At 47.7% G+C, this 20,252-nt stretch overlaps 1 protein-coding gene across 1 annotated transcript in view; it reads left to right on the top strand.

Annotated features, from left to right (window-relative positions):
* ipo11 (importin 11) overlaps positions 1-19,987 on the top strand; it is a 199,547-nt gene extending 179,560 nt beyond the window's left edge. Inside the window, exons 23-25 of the mRNA XM_084456899.1 lie at positions 3,049-3,144; positions 15,948-16,032; positions 19,717-19,987. Coding sequence (XP_084313025.1) covers positions 3,049-3,144; positions 15,948-16,032; positions 19,717-19,881 — 346 coding nt within the window. The 3' untranslated portion in view covers positions 19,882-19,987. The remainder of the gene's footprint in view (positions 1-3,048; positions 3,145-15,947; positions 16,033-19,716) is intronic.
* The last annotated feature ends 265 nt before the right edge of the window (positions 19,988-20,252 follow it).

Genomic DNA, 20,252 nt, shown 5'->3' with positions numbered 1-20,252 from the left:
AGAATAGCCTACAGCAGGCATTCCCAAACTGTGAGGCGGGCCTCCCCTGGGGGGCCCCAAAGAAATTCAGGGGAGGCGCGGAGGGATGGTTAGAAAAAAAAGATGCATGTTTTTTATTTTAAAAAAACATGTTTTTTATTTTTTTAAATGTCTGGTTTTTATGAATGAAACGTGATTTTAAAGGCCAGAAGATCGAAATAAATAATGGGAGAGATGTATACTACATGTGTGGATAGTGCAGAGAGAGTCTACCCCCGCAGGCATGAATGTATTGTGCGAAAACGTCATAGCGTTAACTAGCAACAGGTGCTACCGAGCTAACTTAGCTGTGTAACGGTATGGGCTATCTAACGCCGCCTTGCAAAATGGACAAATTTGGGGGGTTGGGGGGGCGCAGGTGTGTCACTGTTTTCAGAGGGGAGGCCCACATTGATGGAGTTTGGGAACCCATGGCCTACTGAAACGAAATATTATTATACAACTACAGTAGCCTAATAGCCTACATTTGATTATGTGCTATGTAAATTAGACATTAGGCCTTTAATTGAAGAGTAATAGGTAGCCTGCTATTCTAAAGCCCAGTTCAGTCCAAAGATTCAAAACAAGACTGCCTGCAATAGGAAATAATAATTCTAACCCTATTCTATTCTATTCTCTCTTATTGCATGTCGTTATGGGCGTCATGCTTTTCCTTATAATGTTGACAATGCGCTCCTAGACGGAGAAGCACCTCAGGACGGCCGAACCACAACGAGATGCACATGAAAACCTGCTGGTTTGAACACACAACCAAGATGGATGTTTTATTTTCATTAAAGCAACAACTCAATAATCAAAAGCCGTAGTAGACTATGGATTTCAAAATCAGCTTTTTGGAATAGCGACCTTTCTGAGCTTTTTCGGAATAGCGAACATTAAAGACATTTCGGAATAACGACATGTTACCATTATCAGGTGGTGTGGGTATATCTTCCCTTTCCTCTCTGCGTGGTTTTTTAAAGTAGTTTGACAACGATGTTTGATTAACGTGTTTCGACAACGACATTCTAGCTAGCTAGCAGCTCGGTCAACAGGGTTTAACAGCCTAACGTTACCTTCAACCAGTGAGGACTGACGCAGGCAGCTCACGTTGACGGAGCCTACAGTAGCAGCACCGATCATATTATGAATGATTATTATTAACATTAAAAATCAAACAAAGCGTGCAGTCTTGTTTCTTTTAATTTTATTACAATTTATTGAATAGGCTACATTTAAACGTATTTTCATGTTGTTTCTACTTCCCTCATTCAAATGTTTGGCTACAGCACTTATGATTGGGTGGGCCAGCTGTCAATCTGGGCGGCACTGACCCACCCAGGCCGCCCAGTGGCCTCGCCCCTGATGGCTTTACGAAGTATCGGCTGGTTGCCTGTGACATTTACATTAAATATGAGGCTGTTTGTGTGAGGTTGTGATCAACAGGCGTAAATGCTGATGAAGTCCAGAGGGCTGAAACACGCTCATTTGTGTCTGCTGTGCATAAAATGTTTTTTAAAAAAAACATTTAAACTTGTTTTGTGAGTTTTTTTTTTTTTTTTTCTCATGTAATTATTAAATTGTATTCTTGACGCTTTGGCAATACTGTTCACCTGACATCCATGCCAATAGAGCATATTGAATTGAATTGGGTGCCAATTTTCCCCATTTGATTCAACATGGGATCTCAGGGAAAAGGTGCTTCTCAAGGGGGATGTTTGTGGAAAGAAAGGACCCTGGTATGACTAGTATGCAGCTGTCTGGTATCGATTGCCTTTTTATCCCCCCGGTGTTCCTGACGCATAATCTAGCCTCACCACACTGAAGCCTTTGACTCTAAACAGAAAAGTCTCAATCTTTTGAAGAACCCATGCCTGCTTTCTCTCTGGTCTGATCTCCCTCTCACCCCCCCTCTCTCCTCTTCATTGATGTGGACCACCAGCCCACACCACTCTCGCCCTCTCTATCAAAGAATGACGCAAATAATACATCAAGGACTCCCATGTCCATTCTTGAGGATTGTGGGAGACCGTGTCCATGCAGTTCAGTTGTGCCTGCCTTCAAAGGATCCACCAATCTCTGGACCCTGCGGGGAATCAAAAATTGGGAAAACAGCATTCCTCAGAGGGGGGGGGGGGGGATTGGATTTCGCTTGGTCTTCTCTCCAGGGTGTGGGGATCAAAGAGCGTAGGCTGCTGATGAATTAAACTGTAGCAGATTAGTGAATCAGTTCTAGTGGATGTCACATGTTAAAATAACCCGAAACAACGTGTATGGTATGACGATCTATATGATTGCTACGGAAGGTCATATAGACTTTCCAAGATTGTGATATGGTATTAAAGTTTAAACGTGTCTCTGAGAGAATGTAGCATGGTATTTTTACCAGGGCCAAGACGTTTTTAAAATTGACAATTGTGTTGTGTGCTTCATCACACCTGCAATGGATCATCTTTGGAAGTAGTCTCCAGAAGTCGTTTTTAAATTTCCCTCACACTCTCTCCATCTATCTCTCAATATCTCACTCTACACCTCCATCTGATGCAATATCTCACTCTCTACACCTCCATCTGATGCAATATCTCACTCTACACCTCCATCTGATGCAATATCTCACTCTCTACACCTCCATCTGATGCAATATCTCACTCTACACCTCCATCTGATGCAATATCTCACTCTACACCTCCATCTGATGCAATATCTCACTCTCTACACCTCCATCTGATGCAGCACTCCGGTTCTCTCTTTTTCTCTCTCTCTCAATGGAAGAGAGGAGTAAGAGCGACCTTTATAGAAGTCCTATTAAGAGGGTGATGGAGAGAAAAAGAAGAGAGCTGTATGGATAATGATGAAGGTGACAAGGTGATGGTGAGACACATACGAAGGCTCCAGAGATGCGTGAGCTGTGAGGAGCAAAGCATGCCCTTGACAGAGGGTGGCCTTGCCCTGTGGCCCTCTGATCCAGGGCCTCATGGAGACCAGGTTCTGATGGCGTTGTGTTCAGACTGTTTTCCCTCTGTGTTCCAGCGTGATCCACGATAAGTTCTGTGGCATCATCAACATCTGTGTGGAGGCACTGCATGATGTGATGACAGAAGACTCAGACACAGGAACCTTCAAAGAGTGAGTCTTCACCTCAACACTACCGCACCACAACGTCAACACTACAACAACATGACCTCAACACTACCACAACACGACCTCAACACTACCACAACACAACCTCAACACTACCACAACACAATCTCAACACTACCACAACATGACCTCAACACTACCACAACATGACCTCAACACTACCACACCATGACCTCAACACTACCACACCATGACCTCAACACTACCACAACATGACCTCAACACTACCACAACATGACCTCAACACTACAACAACATGACCTCAACACTACCACAACACGACCTCAACACGACCTCAACACGACCACAACACTACCACAACACGACCTCAACACTACCACAACATGACCTCAACACTACCACAACACGACCTCAACACTACCACAACACGACCTCAACACTACCACACCATGACCTCAACACTACCACAACATGACCTCGACACTACCACACCATGACCTCGACACTACCACAACATGACCTCAACACTACAACAACATGACCTCAACACTACCACAACATGACCTCAACACTACCACAACACGACCTCAACACTACAACAACATGACCTCAACACTACAACACCATGACCTCAACACTACAGCACCATGACCTCGACACTACAACATGACCTCAACACTACCACATCCTCAACACTACAACAACATGACCTCAACTCTACCACATCCTCAACACTACAACAACATGACCTCAACACTACCACAGCATGACCTCAACACTACAACAACATGACCTCAACCCTACAACAACATGACCTCAACACTACAACAACATGACCTCAACACTACCAAAACAGGATCTCAACACTACAACATGACATTACCACAACATTGGACGATCCATTAAATCATAAATTATTGACGACATTACAATGTTTTTGTAGCCTACATCATGCTTGCTGCATGTTTGATTTGTATGATGATTTTAGCAGTCATCTCTCTGTGTAGATAGAATAATCGTTCATTAATTCTTCTGCGTCTTCTTGTAGACACTCCGCTGTAAGGCTAGATAAATGTTTGATTTTGAAATAGTAGTCATGTGTTATTGTTTAGTCACAGTATTGTTAACACCCTCAGCCATCTCATCCTGGGTCCGGGCCTGTGTGTGTTGCAATTACCACCAACTGAATGCAGTTTGTTCTTGTATAGTGGCCAAATGCAGGTCAAATTTCCAATTGCCGACTAGATTTCGGAAGGCTATCTGAAAAAAAAATATACTTGGCCGGTAGATTTTTTCATCTACAGTCCCCTTGGCAGGTGACTCAACGTGAGCCAAAAAGTTGATTTTCACCCCTGCCAATAGATATAAGATCTTGGATATAGTCTTATCTTTCCCCAGTGTGTCAAGCTTTTCTCCATATTTCAGGACACAGATTGGATCATAATGAAAACGACAGACCGTACTTTTTTGCAGAAAATATTCGTAAAATATATATATAAATACAATAGTTTGTTTCTGTGTATCACATCTGGCTGAACTTATTTTTAAATCCACCTCTATAAATAATTTCACCCTTAATATCTTCCAATATCAATTCAATATCATTCAAACCTCACAAGTTCTGAGGAGAGACAGAAGGAGAGAGTGAGCGCTGACTGCTGCAGTTAATACCAGCTTTTCAAAAGCGGTATTTGCACCTCTAACCGCATGTGGCAGTTAGCTCATGGTGTTTGTGGATCAGATGCAAGGCTTATTTGGGGCAATTTTGCACGGAAGCACCTAATTTACATACATTCAAATGAGCCTGGCGCAGCCGTGGAGCTATTAGCTCATCGGTGCAGTTTGCAATACTTCCCCCCTTTGTGTGTGCTTTGTGGATTGGATTCAATTTGTTTGTCTCATTCGCACAGGGTTTGCCGCTGCAAAAGCTGCGTAATCGTTTTGTGGATTTGGCCCTTGGTCTGCAACTTGTGAAAGTGAAAGACCTACTGCTGAGAGCAGTGGTGAGAAGCTCCGGAGGAAAAGTCCCAACAACCTTGCAACAACCTTCTTCATGTGAACTTGAATAAGGTTGTTGGACACATTGATATTCAAGTTTATTTGCATGAGTAGACGGTGTGCGGAAGCATTTCTTCTCATTTCAGTGGTCCGTGGCTTTCTCCTACTCACCTGTCATTTTACAGAGTAAAACAGGTTTTTCCTTGTAGTGGAATAAAAGTGCAAGTCATGCAGAGAGAGGTAGTTTGGCTGAGAGTGCTGGAACGCTGTAATTATGTGAGTATGATGGCAGCTTGATTGGGTCAGGAGAGCTCTGGGTGGAAGTGCCAGTATAGTGGTGGAATGACTTGTGTAATGTCCCTGAGAACACTACTGCCTCCCCACCTTGTGAAGCTTTAACTGTGCAAGCATGTGCACCCCTGCCTGCCCTTCCCCTCCGCCCCTTCCTGCCCTTCCCCTCCGCCCCTTCACCCTCCACTCCACACCCCTCTGTGTCCTCCCCCCTCGCTCCAGCCCCCAGGCCCTATCCTGGTATTACCCCCCTCTGTGTCCTCCCCCCTGCCTCCAGCCCCCAGGCCCTATCCTGGTATTACCCCCCTCTGTGTCCTCCCCCCAGGCCCTATCCTGGTATTACCCCCCTCTGTGTCCTCCCCCCAGGCCCTATCCTGGTATTACCCCCCTCTGTGTCCTCCCCCCTGCATCCTGGTATTACCCCCCTCTGTGTCCTCCCCCCAGGCCCTATCCTGGTATTACCCCCCTCTGTGTCCTCCCCCCAGGCCCTATCCTGGTATTACCCCCCTCTGTGTCCTCCCCCCAGGCCCTATCCTGGTATTACCCCCCTCTGTGTCCTCCCCCCAGGCCCTATCCTGGTATTACCCCCCTCTGTGTCCTCCCCCCAGGCCCTATCCTGGTATTACCCCCCACATTGCTACCACCCTAGCTGCAGACTATTATTTGCAGCTTGCTGGAACCTGGCGCTGCGTTTCTGGCTTTCATCCCCATTTTGGAAGCGTTTGTCTGTTTACAAACGGCATCAACAAACACAGATTGGTGTACAGGTTGAGTTAGTTTGGGACGTTGTCTGGAAAGGTTTTGAGGCATCAAACCCCAACCCCTGTAAAGTTGTTCATTGTCTTTGTCTGCTCACCAGACAGAGAAGACACCCGTTTTTTTAGTTTTTTTTACTTTTTGACCTGTCAAAAACGTTTGAATGATACATTTATAATTGATATTTTGGGGGTAGAAAAAGCAATAGTTTAGTTAAGTTTAGTTTAGAATTGTCCCCAAATAAAGAAAATTATACAACAGTATAGATCCGGTCTATTGTCTCTATTGGTCAGTTTTCATTCCAGCCGTGGTGATAACCTGATAACCCGATACCCACGATGACCCCACGCTAACATGATAACCTGATACCCACGATGACCCCACGCCGTGGTGATAACCCGGTACCCACGATGACCCACGCTAACATGATAACCCGATACCCACGATGACCCCACGCCGTGGTGATAACCCGGTACCCACGATGACCCACGCTAACATGATAACCCGGTACCCACGATGACCCCCGCTAACATGATAACCTGATACCCACGATGACCCCACGCTAACATGATAACCCGATACCCACGATGACCCCACGCTAACATGATAACCCCATACCCACGATGACCCCACGCTAACATGATAACCCCATACCCACGATGACCCCACGCTAACCTGATAACCCCATACCCACGATGACCCCACGCTAACATGATAACCCCATACCCACGATGACCCCACGCTAACATGATAACCCCATACCCACGATGACCCCACGCTAACATGATAACCCGGTACCCACGATGACCCCACGCTAACATGATAACCCGGTACCCACGATGACCCCACGCCATGGTGATAACCCGATACCCACGATGACCCACGCTAACATGATAACCCGGTACCCACGATGACCCCACGCTAACATGATAACCCCATACCCACGATGACCCACGCTAACATGATAACCCGGTACCCACGATGACCCACGCTAACATGATAACCCGGTACCCACGATGACCCACGCTAACATGATAACCCGGTACCCACGATGACCCCACGCTAACATGATAACCCCATACCCACGATGACCCCACGCTAACATGATAACCCGATACCCACGATGACCCCACGCCGTGGTGATAACCCCATACCCACGATGACCCCACGCTAACATGATAACCCCATACCCACGATGACCCCACGCTAACATGATAACCCGGTACCCACGATGACCCCACGCCGTGGTGATAACCCGATACCCACGATGACCCCACGCTAACATGATAACCCGGTACCCACGATGACCCCACGCTAACATGATAACCTGATACCCACGATGACCCCACGCTAACATGATAACCCCATACCCACGATGACCCCACGCTAACATGATAACCCCATACCCACGATGACCCCACGTTAACATGATAACCTGATACCCACGATGACCCCACGCTAACATGATAACCTGATACCCACGATGACCCCACGCTAACATGATAACCCCATACCCACGATGACCCCACGCTAACATGATAACCCGATACCCACGATGACCCCACGCCATGGTGATAACCCGGTACCCACGATGACCCCACGCTAACATGATAACCCCATACCCACGATGACCCCACGCTAACATGATAACCCGATACCCACGATGACCCCACGCTAACATGATAACCCCATACCCACGATGACCCCACGCTAACATGATAACCCCATACCCACGATGACCCCACGCTAACATGATAACCCCATACCCACGATGACCCCACGTTAACATGATAACCCGATACCCACGATGACCCCACGCTAACATGATAACCCCATACCCACGATGACCCCACGCTAACATGATAACCCGGTACCCACGATGACCCCACGCTAACATGATAACCCGATACCCACGATGACCCCACGCTAACATGATAACCCCATACCCACGATGACCCCACGCTAACATGATAACCTGATACCCACGATGACCCACGCTAACATGATAACCTGATACCCACGATGACCCCACGCTAACATGATAACCCGATACCCACGATGACCCCACGCTAACATGATAACCCGGTACCCACGATGACCCCACGCTAACATGATAACCTGATACCCACGATGACCCCACGCTAACATGATAACCCGATACCCACGATGACCCCACGCTAACATGATAACCCCATACCCACGATGACCCCACGCTAACATGATAACCCCATACCCACGATGACCCCACGCTAACATGATAACCCGGTACCCACGATGACCCCACGCTAACATGATAACCCCATACCCACGATGACCCCACGCTAACATGATAACCCGGTACCCACGATGACCCCACACTAACATGATAACCCGATACCCACGATGACCCACGCTAACATGATAACCTGATACCCACGATGACCCACGCTAACATGATAACCCGGTACCCACGATGACCCCACGCTAACATGGAATGTTCACACATCTTTTAATATCAATCCACCTCTTATTAGCAGCCTATAGCGTCCAGATCAATGTTTACAAAGATGTGCTGTAGCATTGTCGTTGCCTGGCAACGTTCCCTTTTTCAGCGGAAGTATCCGCAAATTATCAACAAATAGTTCCATTAAAATACATTTATTTAAAGTTCGTATTGTCTTTCTTTTTGAAATATTGACGGATAAATGTGGCAACCGTTGTATAAAAGCATTATGGAACTCGAAGCCGTGGGATGTCACGGATATCGCCACGGCTAGCGGGGTGTAACGGCATTAACCGCATGCCTAACCACTCCCGCTAGCCGTGGCGATATCCGTGCCATCCTACTGCTTCTTGTTCCATAATGCTTTATTATTGTCTACAGCACTGTAGTAACACAGCACACAGTAATACAATAAAATAACAACACAGTACAATGATAACACAATAACAACAGCATACAATACAATGACAGGTACACACTCAGGCCTGTTCAGCTTGACCTGTTGAGGTCAGCTGTGGCTGCAGGTGTCAGGCTTTTCAAAGCAAGCCCTTCTGCACCTCTGTGTTCTGCACCTGCGCCCAGAGGGCAGTAGGGTGAGATGGTAAATGGACTGCATTTATATAGCGCTTTTCCACCTTAGCGGCACTCAAAGCGCTTTACAATGGCCTCTCATTCACCCATTCACACACACATTCACACACCAATGGCGGTAGCTGCCATGCAAGGTGCTAACCTGCTCATTGGGAGCAATTTGGGGTTAGGTGTCTTGCTCAAGGACACTTAGACATGTGGACAGTCGGAGCTGGGATTCGAACCACTGACCCTTCGATCATTGAACGACCCACTTTACCAACTGAGCTCCAGCCGCCCCTAGTGATTGACTGGGTGTGTGATGTCCTGTTCTATTGAGGTTGCAGTGCCAAGGCCTTCTTATTGATCTGTGAGGTTGGGTGTGGGGAGGCAGTGATGCGTGTGAGTGTGAGGTGGGTGTGGGGAGGCAGTGATGCGTGTGAGTGTGAGGTGGGTGTGGGGAGGCAGTGATGCGTGTGAGTGTGAGGTGGGTGTGGGGAGGCAGTGATGCGTGTGAGTGTGAGGTGGGTGTGGGGAGGCAGTGATGCGTGTGAGTGTGAGGTGGGTGTGGGGAGGCAGTGATGCGTGTGAGTGTGAGGTGGGTGTGGGGAGGAAGTGATGCGTGTGAGGTGGGTGTGGGGAGGCAGTGATGCGTGTGAGTGTGAGGTGGGTGTGGGGAGGAAGTGATGCGTGTGAGGGTTAGGGTGTGGCCGGTCATGCTGCAGAAGCACAGTAGGAGGAGATGGATGATGCTTGCTCTGGGACAGCAGTAGGAGGAGATGGATGATGCTTGCTCTGGGACAGCAGTAGGAGGGGCTGGATGATGCTTGCTCTGGGACAGCAGTAGGAGGAGATGGATGATGCTTGCTCTGGGACAGCAGTAGGAGGAGATGGGGGCCAACGTATGCTGCACCTTTCTAAAAGCTCTGTGGATGTATTTTCTTTAAATAAAAAGATGTATCTACATATGTTATCTATAGCACCTTTAAGGAAAATTGCAGAGAGTATATGAATTACTTTTTGTTTCCTAAGTGTGATAGTCTTCTCTGTTCTAGATGTGTGTTTGTGTAAACCCTGGACATGCGTTGGCCCAGGCGCTGTGAGTGTGCATCTAGTTATAGTGTAGTATCTAGTTATAGTGTAGTATCTAGTTATAGTGTAGTATCTAGTTATAGTGTAGTATCTAGTTATAGTGTAGTATCTAGTTATAGTGTAGTATCTAGTTATAGTGTAGTATCTAGTTATAGTGTAGTATCTAGTTATAGTGTAGCATCTAGTTATAGTGTAGTATCTAGTTATAGCGTAGTATCTAGTTATAGTGTAGTATCTAGTTATAGTGTAGTATCTAGTTATAGTGTAGTATCTAGTTATAGTGTAGTATCTAGTTATAGTGTAGTATCTAGTTATAGTGTAGTATCTAGTTATAGTGTAGTATCTAGTTATAGTGTAGTATCTAGTTATAGTGTAGTATCTAGTTATAGTGTAGTATCTAGTTATAGTGTAGTATCTAGTTATAGTGTAGTATCTAGTTATAGTGTAGCATCTAGTTATAGTGTAGTATCTAGTTATAGTGTAGTATCTAGTTATAGTGTAGTATCTAGTTATAGTGTAGTATCTAGTTATAGTGTAGTTTTGTGCGCAGGGGGCATTCTGATGTGTGTTCAGCCACGTCCAGAATGGGACACAGCTGATGATGCTGTGGGTCAGAGGTCATGGTATAACCTGAGGGTCGTGCTCTTCAAGATTCAACATTTCCTTTATTGTCATTGTAACATTGCTGGTACAACGAAATTAAAACTCACACCTAACGGGGCTCGTATATAAAATAGAAAACTAGATAAATAATAAAATAGAAATATTTCACACTCACACCATTATACACATACACACACACTATATACAGTATAAATAGCTACATATCTAAATATTTACATATTTACATATTGCACATTGCACAGGTAGATAGTTATTGCACTTGAGTGTTCCACAGTGGATATTGCCCTGGGTGTTCAGTATATTGCACACAGTGTATGTAGTAGCAGCATGTATATTGAGACGTATTTTCCAGTTCAGTGTGGTGACGGCCCTGGGATAGAAACTGTTCAGCAGCCTAGTGGTGCGTGCTTTAGCAGTTCTGTAGCGTCTGCCTGACGGCAGGAGGTTGGGTGAGGGCCGGGGTGGGTGGGGTCCATGACCATGCTGGTGGCTTTCCTAGGGCAGTGGGAGGTGTAGCTCCTCGATGGCAGGGAGGTGGGTGTTGGTCATCTTCTGGGCAAGTTGACTCTCTGTAGAGCCTTCTTCTCAGACGCAGAGCAGCTCCCGTACCACACACACATCCCCTAGGTCAGGGGTCACATACCACACACACATCCCCTAGGTCACGACCCTCCCATACCACACACACACCCCCTAGGTCAGGGGTCACATACCACACACACATCCCCTAGGTCACGACCCCCCCATACCACACACACATCCCCTAGGTCACGACCCTCCCGTACCACACACACACCCCCTAGGTCAGGGGTCACATACCACACACACACCCCCTAGGTCACGACCCTCCCGTACCACACACACACCCCCTAGGTCAGGGGTCACATACCACACACACACCCCCTAGGTCACGACCCTCCAGTACCACACACACACCCCCTAGGTCAGGGGTCACATACCACACACACACCCCCTAGGTCACGACCCTCCCGTACCACACACACATCCCCTAGGTCATGACCCTCCCGTACCCCACACACATCCCCTAGGTCACGACCCTCCCGTACCCCACACACAGATCCCGTAGCTCAGGACGCTCTCAATGGTGCAGCGGTAGAGGGACACCAGATGTTGTTGTGACAGGTTCACTTTCCTGAGTGATCTCAGGAAGTAGAGCCTCTGTGGTGTCTTCTTCACCAGAGAGAGGGTGTTGTCTTCTTCACCAGAGAGAGGGTGTTGTCTTCTTCACCAGAGAGAGGGTGTTGTCTTCTTCACCAGAGAGAGGGTGTTGTCTTCTTCACCAGAGAGAGGGCGTTGTCTTCTTCACCAGAGAGAGGGTGTTGTCTTCTTCACCAGAGAGAGGGTGTTGTCTTCTTCACCAGAGAGAGGGCGTTGTCTTCTTCACCAGAGAGAGGGTGTTGTCTTCTTCACCAGAGAGAGGGTGTTGTCTTCTTCACCAGAGAGAGGGTGTTGTCTTCTTCACCAGAGAGAGGGTGTTGTCTTCTTCACCAGAGAGAGGGTGGTGCCTTCTTCACCAGAGAGAGGGTGTTGTCTTCTTCACTAGAGAGAGGGTGTTGTCTTCTTCACCAGAGAGAGGGTGTTGTCTTCTTCACCAGAGAGAGGGTGTTGTCTTCTTCACCAGAGAGAGGGTGTTGTCTTCTTCACTAGAGAGAGGGTGTTGTCTTCTCCACCAGAGAGAGGGTGTTGTCTTCACCAGAGAGAGGGTGTTGTCTTCTCCACCAGAGAGAGGGTGTTGTCTTCTTCACTAGAGAGAGGGTGTTGTCTTCTTCACCAGAGAGAGGGTGTTGTCTTCTTCACCAGAGAGAGGGTGTTGTCTTCTTCACCAGAGAGAGGGTGTTGTCTTCTTCACCAGAGAGAGGGTGTTGTCTTCTTCACCAGAGAGAGGGTGTTGTCTTCTTCACCAGAGAGAGGGTGTTGTCTTCTTCACCAGAGAGAGGGTGTCTTCTTCACCAGAGAGAGGGTGTTGTCTTCTTCACCAGAGAGAGGGTGTTGTCTTCTTCACCAGAGAGAGGGTGTTGTCTTCTTCACCAGAGAGAGGGTGTTGTCTTCTTCACCAGAGAGAGGGCGTTGTCTTCTTCACCAGAGAGAGGGTGGTGTCTTCTTCACCAGAGAGAGGGTGTTGTCTTCTTCACCAGAGAGAGGGTGTCTTCTTCACCAGAGAGAGGGTGTCTTCTTCACCAGAGAGAGGGTGTTGTCTTCTTCACCAGAGAGAGGGTGTTGTCTTCTTCACCAGAGAGAGGGCGGTGTCTTCTTCACCAGAGAGAGGGCGTTGTCTTCTTCACCAGAGAGAGGGTGTTGTCTTCTTCACCAGAGAGAGGGTGTTGTCTTCTTCACCAGAGAGAGGGTGTTGTCTTCTTCACCAGAGAGAGGGTGGTGTCTTCTTCACCAGAGAGAGGGTGTTGTCTTCTTCACCAGAGAGAGGGCGTTGTCTTCTTCACCAGAGAGAGGGTGTTGTCTTCTTCACCAGAGAGAGGGTGTTGTCTTCTTCACCAGAGAGAGGGCGTTGTCTTCTTCACCAGAGAGAGGGTGTTGTCTTCTTCACCAGAGAGAGGGTGTTGTCTTCTTCACCAGAGAGAGGGTGTTGTCTTCTCCACCAGAGAGAGGGTGTTGTCTTCTTCACTAGAGAGAGGGTGTTGTCTTCTTCACCAGAGAGAGGGTGTTGTCTTCTTCACCAGAGAGAGGGTGTTGTCTTCTTCACCAGAGAGAGGGTGTTGTCTTCTTCACCAGAGAGAGGGTGTTGTCTTCTTCACCAGAGAGAGGGTGTTGTCTTCTTCACCAGAGAGAGGGTGTTGTCTTCTTCACCAGAGAGAGGGTGTCTTCTTCACCAGAGAGAGGGTGTTGTCTTCTTCACCAGAGAGAGGGTGTCTTCTTCACCAGAGAGAGGGTGTTGTCTTCTTCACCAGAGAGAGGGTGTTGTCTTCTTCACCAGAGAGAGGGCGTTGTCTTCTTCACCAGAGAGAGGGTGTCTTCTTCACCAGAGAGAGGGTGTTGTCTTCTTCACCAGAGAGAGGGTGTTGTCTTCTTCACCAGAGAGAGGGTGTCTTCTTCACCAGAGAGAGGGTGTCTTCTTCACCAGAGAGAGGGTGTTGTCTTCTTCACCAGAGAGAGGGTGTTGTCTTCACCAGAGAGAGGGTGTTGTCTTCTTCACCAGAGAGAGGGTGTTGTCTTCTTCACCAGAGAGAGGGTGGTGTCTTCTTCACCAGAGAGAGGGCGTTGTCTTCTTCACCAGAGAGAGGGTGTTGTCTTCTTCACCAGAGAGAGGGTGTTGTCTTCTTCACCAGAGAGAGGGTGTTGTCTTCTTCACCAGAGAGAGGGTGTCTTCTTCACCAGAGAGAGGGTGTTGTGAGCTCATGAGAGATCCTCTGAGATGATGGTGCCCAGGAACTTGAAGCTGGAGACTCTCTCCACTTCTTCTCCGTTTATGTGCAGAGGGGGAAGATGTCCTTGTTTCTGCCTGAAGTCGATGATGAGTTCCTTGGTCGTCTTGATGTTCAGTGTCAGGTTGTTCTCCCCCGTATCAGCCTCTCCCCCTCCGCCCTGTAGGCTGACTGCTCTCCCCCGTATCAGCCTCTCCCCCTCCGCCCTGTAGGCTGACTGGTCTCCCCCGTATCAGCCTCTCCCCCTCCGCCCTGTAGGCTGACTGGTCTCCCCCGTATCAGCCTCTCCCCCTCCGCCCTGTAGGCTGACTGGTCTCCCCCGTATCAGCCTCTCCCCCTCCGCCCTGTAGGCTGACTGGTCTCCCCCGTATCAGCCTCTCCCCCTCCGCCCTGTAGGCTGACTGCTCTCCCCCGTATCAGCCTCTCCCCCTCCGCCCTGTAGGCTGACTGGTCTCCCCCGTATCAGCCTCTCCCCCTCCGCCCTGTAGGCTGACTGGTCTCCCCCGTATCAGCCTCTGCTGATTGTGTTTGAGTCATGGGTCATGGGTCATGGGTCATGGGTCATGGGTCATGGGTCATGGGTCATAGGTCATGGGTCATGGGTTGGCATGCAGTCGTGTGTAGATCATCATTCCGTTAGTCATTGTACATAATACCTATGCATTATTGATATATCATAATATCAATAATGCATATATATATATATGTGTGTGTGTGTGCATGTGTGTCATTCAATTTGTCAGTTGAATGAGAATTAAGTCTGTCCAAACTGTTGGTACTGTATACTGTACAGTATACTGGTACTGTACTGTGAAAATATCAATAATTCATATACATATTATGTATATGAATTATTGATATTCTCACAGTTTCTCCACATGTGGCCACTCATAAAAAGGGCTAGTGTGTGCGTTCATGCCGTTGTGTGTGCGTTCATGCCGTTGTGTGTGTGGTGTTATGCATGTGAGTGTATGAGTGAGTGCGTTCATGCCGTTGTGTGTGTGGTGTTATGCATGTGAGTGTATGAGTGTGTGCGTTCATGCCGTTGTGTGTGTGGTGTTATGCATGTGAGTGTATGAGTGAGTAGTGAGGCAGTTCATTTGGTTACCCATGTTTTGTGTCAAAGTGTGAGGTAGGTCAGTCAGCCAGCCAGTCAGTCAGTCAGTCAGCCAGTCAGCCAGCCAGTCAGTCAGTCAGTCAGTCAGTAAGCCAACCTGTCTCAGCCAGCCAGTCAGTCAGACAACCAGCCAGCCAGTCAGCCAGTCAGACCGTCCCCTGGCTCTCTCAGCACACCCAGTCCTCTCCCTCTCCTGCATGCCAATGAGCCTATAAGGTTAAAGTTGAAGTCCCACTGATTGTCACACACCTGAGTGTGTGAAATGAGTTCTCCTCATTTGACCCATCATCCCCTGGGGGAGCGGTGAGCAGCAGCGGTGCCGCGCTCGGGAATCATGATGATCTATCAGACTGAGCTGAATCGGTCTGGAGGTTTTCATCTTGTGTGTGGTTGTCTTGCTTGATGTGCCTAAATATGGTGATGAACATGTGTATAAAACTGTGTGCGCATGTGTGACCTTCGTTGTGACCTTCATTATGACTGTGTGTGTGTGTTCCAGCTGTATGCTGATGAGCCATTTGGAGGAGCCTAAGTTGAGTGACGATGAGGAGCCTCCCTCGGAGCAGGACAAGAGGAAGAAGCTGGTGAGTCACATGACCGACCAGGTCACCTCTGTACACCTGCACATGTAGAGCTGTCCGTCCTCCCACCCCCTGAGCAGCAGAGAGCTGCCTCCCCCTTCCTCTCCTCAGGTGACCCCCTGCTGGGAGTGAATCAAAACACTAACGAGGAGCCATGAGGAGAATAGATAGAGATCTGATGTGTGCGTGTGTGTGTGTGTGTGTGTGTGTGTGTGTGTGTGTGTGTGTGTGTGTGCGTGCGTGCGTGCGTGCGTGCGTGCGTGCGTGCGTGCGTGCGTGCGTGCGTGCGTGCGTGCGTGCGTGCGTGCGTGCGTGCGTGCGTATGAATGAATGATCAGGTTGTTGTTCAGACTCTCTTGGTGGTCTTGTTTGGTGCACAATGGCTCTGCTGATGAAACCATCCACACCTAGCGGCGCACAGCAGCGCGCTTCCTGCTCTGTTCAGCACGCGCTGCATGGAAGCTCATTAGGGACACTCGTTCACCCATACGGTTGTATACCGCATGTGAGTGTACAGGGACAGCTAACATATAATGGCCGACCATGTAGGTGACATCTCTGTAACTATTTATCTACTCTACTGATAGTCCCGTCTCTCTTATGAAGTATTTAACTCATGTTTAGTGCTCTGTATATGTTCTTAGCCAATTGACTTAAACATTTTCAGGAGATTACTCAATCATCTCGTTGAGAGAGGTCAGGGAAGAATTTTTACAGCTCACTTTTTCGGCCCTTGGGTGAACAGTTTTTTGGCTTCCCTCTGGAAGATGTAGGGGTGGATCTATGTCCATCCCCCCATTGCTCTCTGTAAAGCGCGTTGTGTTGCCTCTGTGTATGAGATGTGATATACTAGGGCTGAGTATCCTCACTGATTTCCCAAAACGATTTGATTCCGATTCACAAGGTCCAGATTCAATTTGATTTCCGATTTGATATCGATTCAGAAAGGGTTATTTCAGTTACAACACCAATTTGGCTTGATATGAAATAGATTCTTAGAGAACTAATGTAAATTGTTTGGAATGACTCTCTAGCCTGGTGCATTAATTTAAAGTTTAAAATATGAATGTTTACATTAAGAATTGACCCCAAAGCAGTTACATTAAAGTACCTTTTATTTAAGATGACCACCACACCGACACACCACAACACAATGTAGTGCAAGTTGCAACTCTACAGACTCTACAGCCAGTGAGAGTGACCAGTCTGGAGAGTCTTTCCACATTCCTTTTATTTTGAAACATCTGCAAAACTGGAAATTAGTGCCTTCCTTCAGCTAGTTGGCTAACAGTGAGCTCGCTAGCTGTCTTTTCAATGCTGGTTAACATCAGCTAATGACAGGGTTCCCGCGGATCCTTAAAGGAGAATGCTCGTTTTTGACAACCTGGACCTTATTTACGGCATATTATAAGACGTTTGACTCACCGAGATAACTTTGGTGTAATTCAGAGGCCTGTAGAAGAAATTAAAAATCCAGTGTGAGCCAAGTATATGGCGGTGGACGGGGCACTGAGAATGCAGCTTCTAAAAAATCTATTTTCTGCCGCGAAACGGTTGTTTTCATCAATCTGTCTTTATGAATCGCTAGTTGTGCTTACATAGAGCATAGGCTTGTTGTGGTTTTCACATGCCTCTGTAATATGATCTTTAGAAACGTCTTTAGAAACGAAATATTTTCCCCACTTGCTCCAGCACGCATGCACACAGCGCGCAGACTGGCTATTCTCCGTCTGTAGGCTACACTCGTGGCTCACATTCTCTACGCTACGATCGGCTTGTTGGTGCCTGGAATATTGTGTGCAATATGGCTGAATATTTATCAGATTTTGAGGATATAGAAGATGACTTAGAATATGATGGAAGCCGATCGTAGCGTAGAGAATGTGAGCCGCGAGTGTAGCCTACAGACGGAGAATAGCCAGTCTGCGCGCTGTGCGAATGTTTGCTGGAGCAAGTGGGGAAGCTGTATTTTGTTTCTAAAGACGTTTCTGAAGATCATATTACAGAGGCATGTGAAAAACCACAACAAGCCCTCGCTCTATGGAAGCACAACTAGCGATAAGTAGTGATTCCTTACCTGAAGGGAAAAACATGACTTGTTTCTAAAAAAGAAGATGAGTTTAAGTTTTAGTTTGGAGACCAGTTTGTCTATGTGAGACAATCACATAGAGCATATCACAGCACCATTAAAGAGCATATCAAACAGGTGTTCGAACTACAGCAATCAAGGGTATATTTCTCTTGGCTAGTAGCGCCAAGCAAGAGGTCTCCCTCTAATGGCCTCCAGATTAGGGCTGCACAGTTAATCGTGTATTAAAGGAGTAGTAAAGGGAAAATGCATGTTTAGCCCTGTTTTAAGGTTGCTTATGATCATATACAATGGTTCAGATCAAAACGTTGACAAAACTAGGACTTTTGAGAAAGTCTGATAATTGCTCTACCACCGTTTTGGTCATACAATGGATGTGGGTGGGCACCTTGAAAAATCATTCAAAAAACATGTTAAACTCTCGATTTCAAAGACAAGAAACTCACCGAGGTGTTAGTTGGCATTCTGACATATAATTCGCCATAAAGTAAGATTCTTCTGGGATTCTTAGTTCATCTGGAAAGGCTTTTTTAAATATTTAGCATAGAACTATTTAGTTGCAGCACATACGTGTGTAAACTTCCGCAAACTAGGTAGCCTAGCAATAAAAACAATAACAATAGCTACCGTAAGTAGTTCCGCTTCCTGAATCCCCTCTGCGGATTGATCTACACATCTACAACGGTTGCATCAATACAAGTCAATGGATTTCATAAAATGATCAATAAAACCCTACAGGATTCATACTTTACGGCGAATTTGATGTCAGAACACCAATAGACACCAATTACCCCCTCGGTGAGCTTCTTGTCTTTGAAATCGAGAGTTTAACATGTTTTTGAATGATTTTCAAGATGTCCACCTACATCCATTGTATGACCAAAACAGTGGTAGAGCAATTATCAGACTTTCTCAAAAGTGCTAGTTTTGTCAACTTTTTGATCTGAACCATTGATCATAAGTAACCTTAAAACAGGGCTAAACATGCATTTTCTCTTTACTACTCCTTTAATACACGATTAACTGTGCAGCCCTAATCTGGAGGCCATTAGAGGGAGACGCCTTGCTCGGCCACGCTATTTCAAAATGGCTGCAGTAGACGGCACAGGAAGAAAGAGAGCGAGGGAAGGAATAGAAGAGCATGAGAGATGGGTAAACAGAGAGAAAGGCGGAGGAAAGCCTGAGGGAGGCGGATGAGGGCGGACAAGAGGGAGGCGCTTACTCCCGCCTCATTGTTTATTTAGAAGGTTATTAAATAAATGTGGGCCTCCCTCACGCCGGGAGAGTAATGGTGTTGGCATGATTGTATGAATAATAACGGGAGTGTGTGCGTGTCCACAGAGGTGTGGTGATGCGTCTAGCGCAGCAGCTAGAGGCAACGTGCATGTGTAGACACTCTGCTAACTATCGTTTTCACTACCCGTGTGTGTGTGTGTGTGCGCGTGTGTGTGTGTGTGTGTGCGCGTGTGTGTGTGTGTGTGTGTGTGTGTGTGTGTGTGTGTGTGTGTGTGTGTGTGTGTGTGTGTGTGTGTGCGCGTGTGTGTGTGTGTGTGTGTGTGTGTGTGTGTGCGCGTGTGTGTGTGTGTGTGTGTGTGTAGCTGGCCCTGCAGGACCCAGTGCACAGCGTGTCCCTGCAGCAGTTTGTGTATGAGAAGCTGAAGGCCCAGCAGGCGGCGATGGGGGACCAGGGCTTCGCGGCGCTGATGGAGACGGTGGACACAGAGATCGTCAGGCAGCTGCAGGAGTTCCTACAGGGTCTCTGAGAGACGGACGGACGGAGACATCGGCCTCTTCTGTCCACCGCTTCCCTACCAGTCATCCTGGCTGACAGCCTGCCTCTCCACTCCTCTACCAACCTGTCAAAAAGGGCAGCCACCACCCCCCCTCTACTCCCCCCCCCACTCATACACCCCCCCTCTATTCTTACAGCCCCCCCCCCCCTCTACTCCCCCCCCCCACTCATACACCCCCCCTCTATTCTTACAGCCCCCCCCCCCTCTACTCCCCCCCCCCCACTCATACACCCCCCCTCTATTCTTACAGCCCCCCCCCCCCTCTACTCATACCCCCCCCCACTCATGCAATGCTTCCCTGCAGCGGCCACCCAAGAACACACCTGACATCATTTCCCACT

This window comes from Borostomias antarcticus, assembly GCF_949987555.1.
Source record: "Borostomias antarcticus genome assembly, chromosome: 23".
Classification (NCBI taxonomy): Eukaryota; Metazoa; Chordata; class Actinopteri; order Stomiiformes; family Stomiidae; genus Borostomias; species Borostomias antarcticus.
Note: the sequence above shows the minus strand (reverse complement) of the source record. Positions and strands in the feature narration are given on the sequence as shown.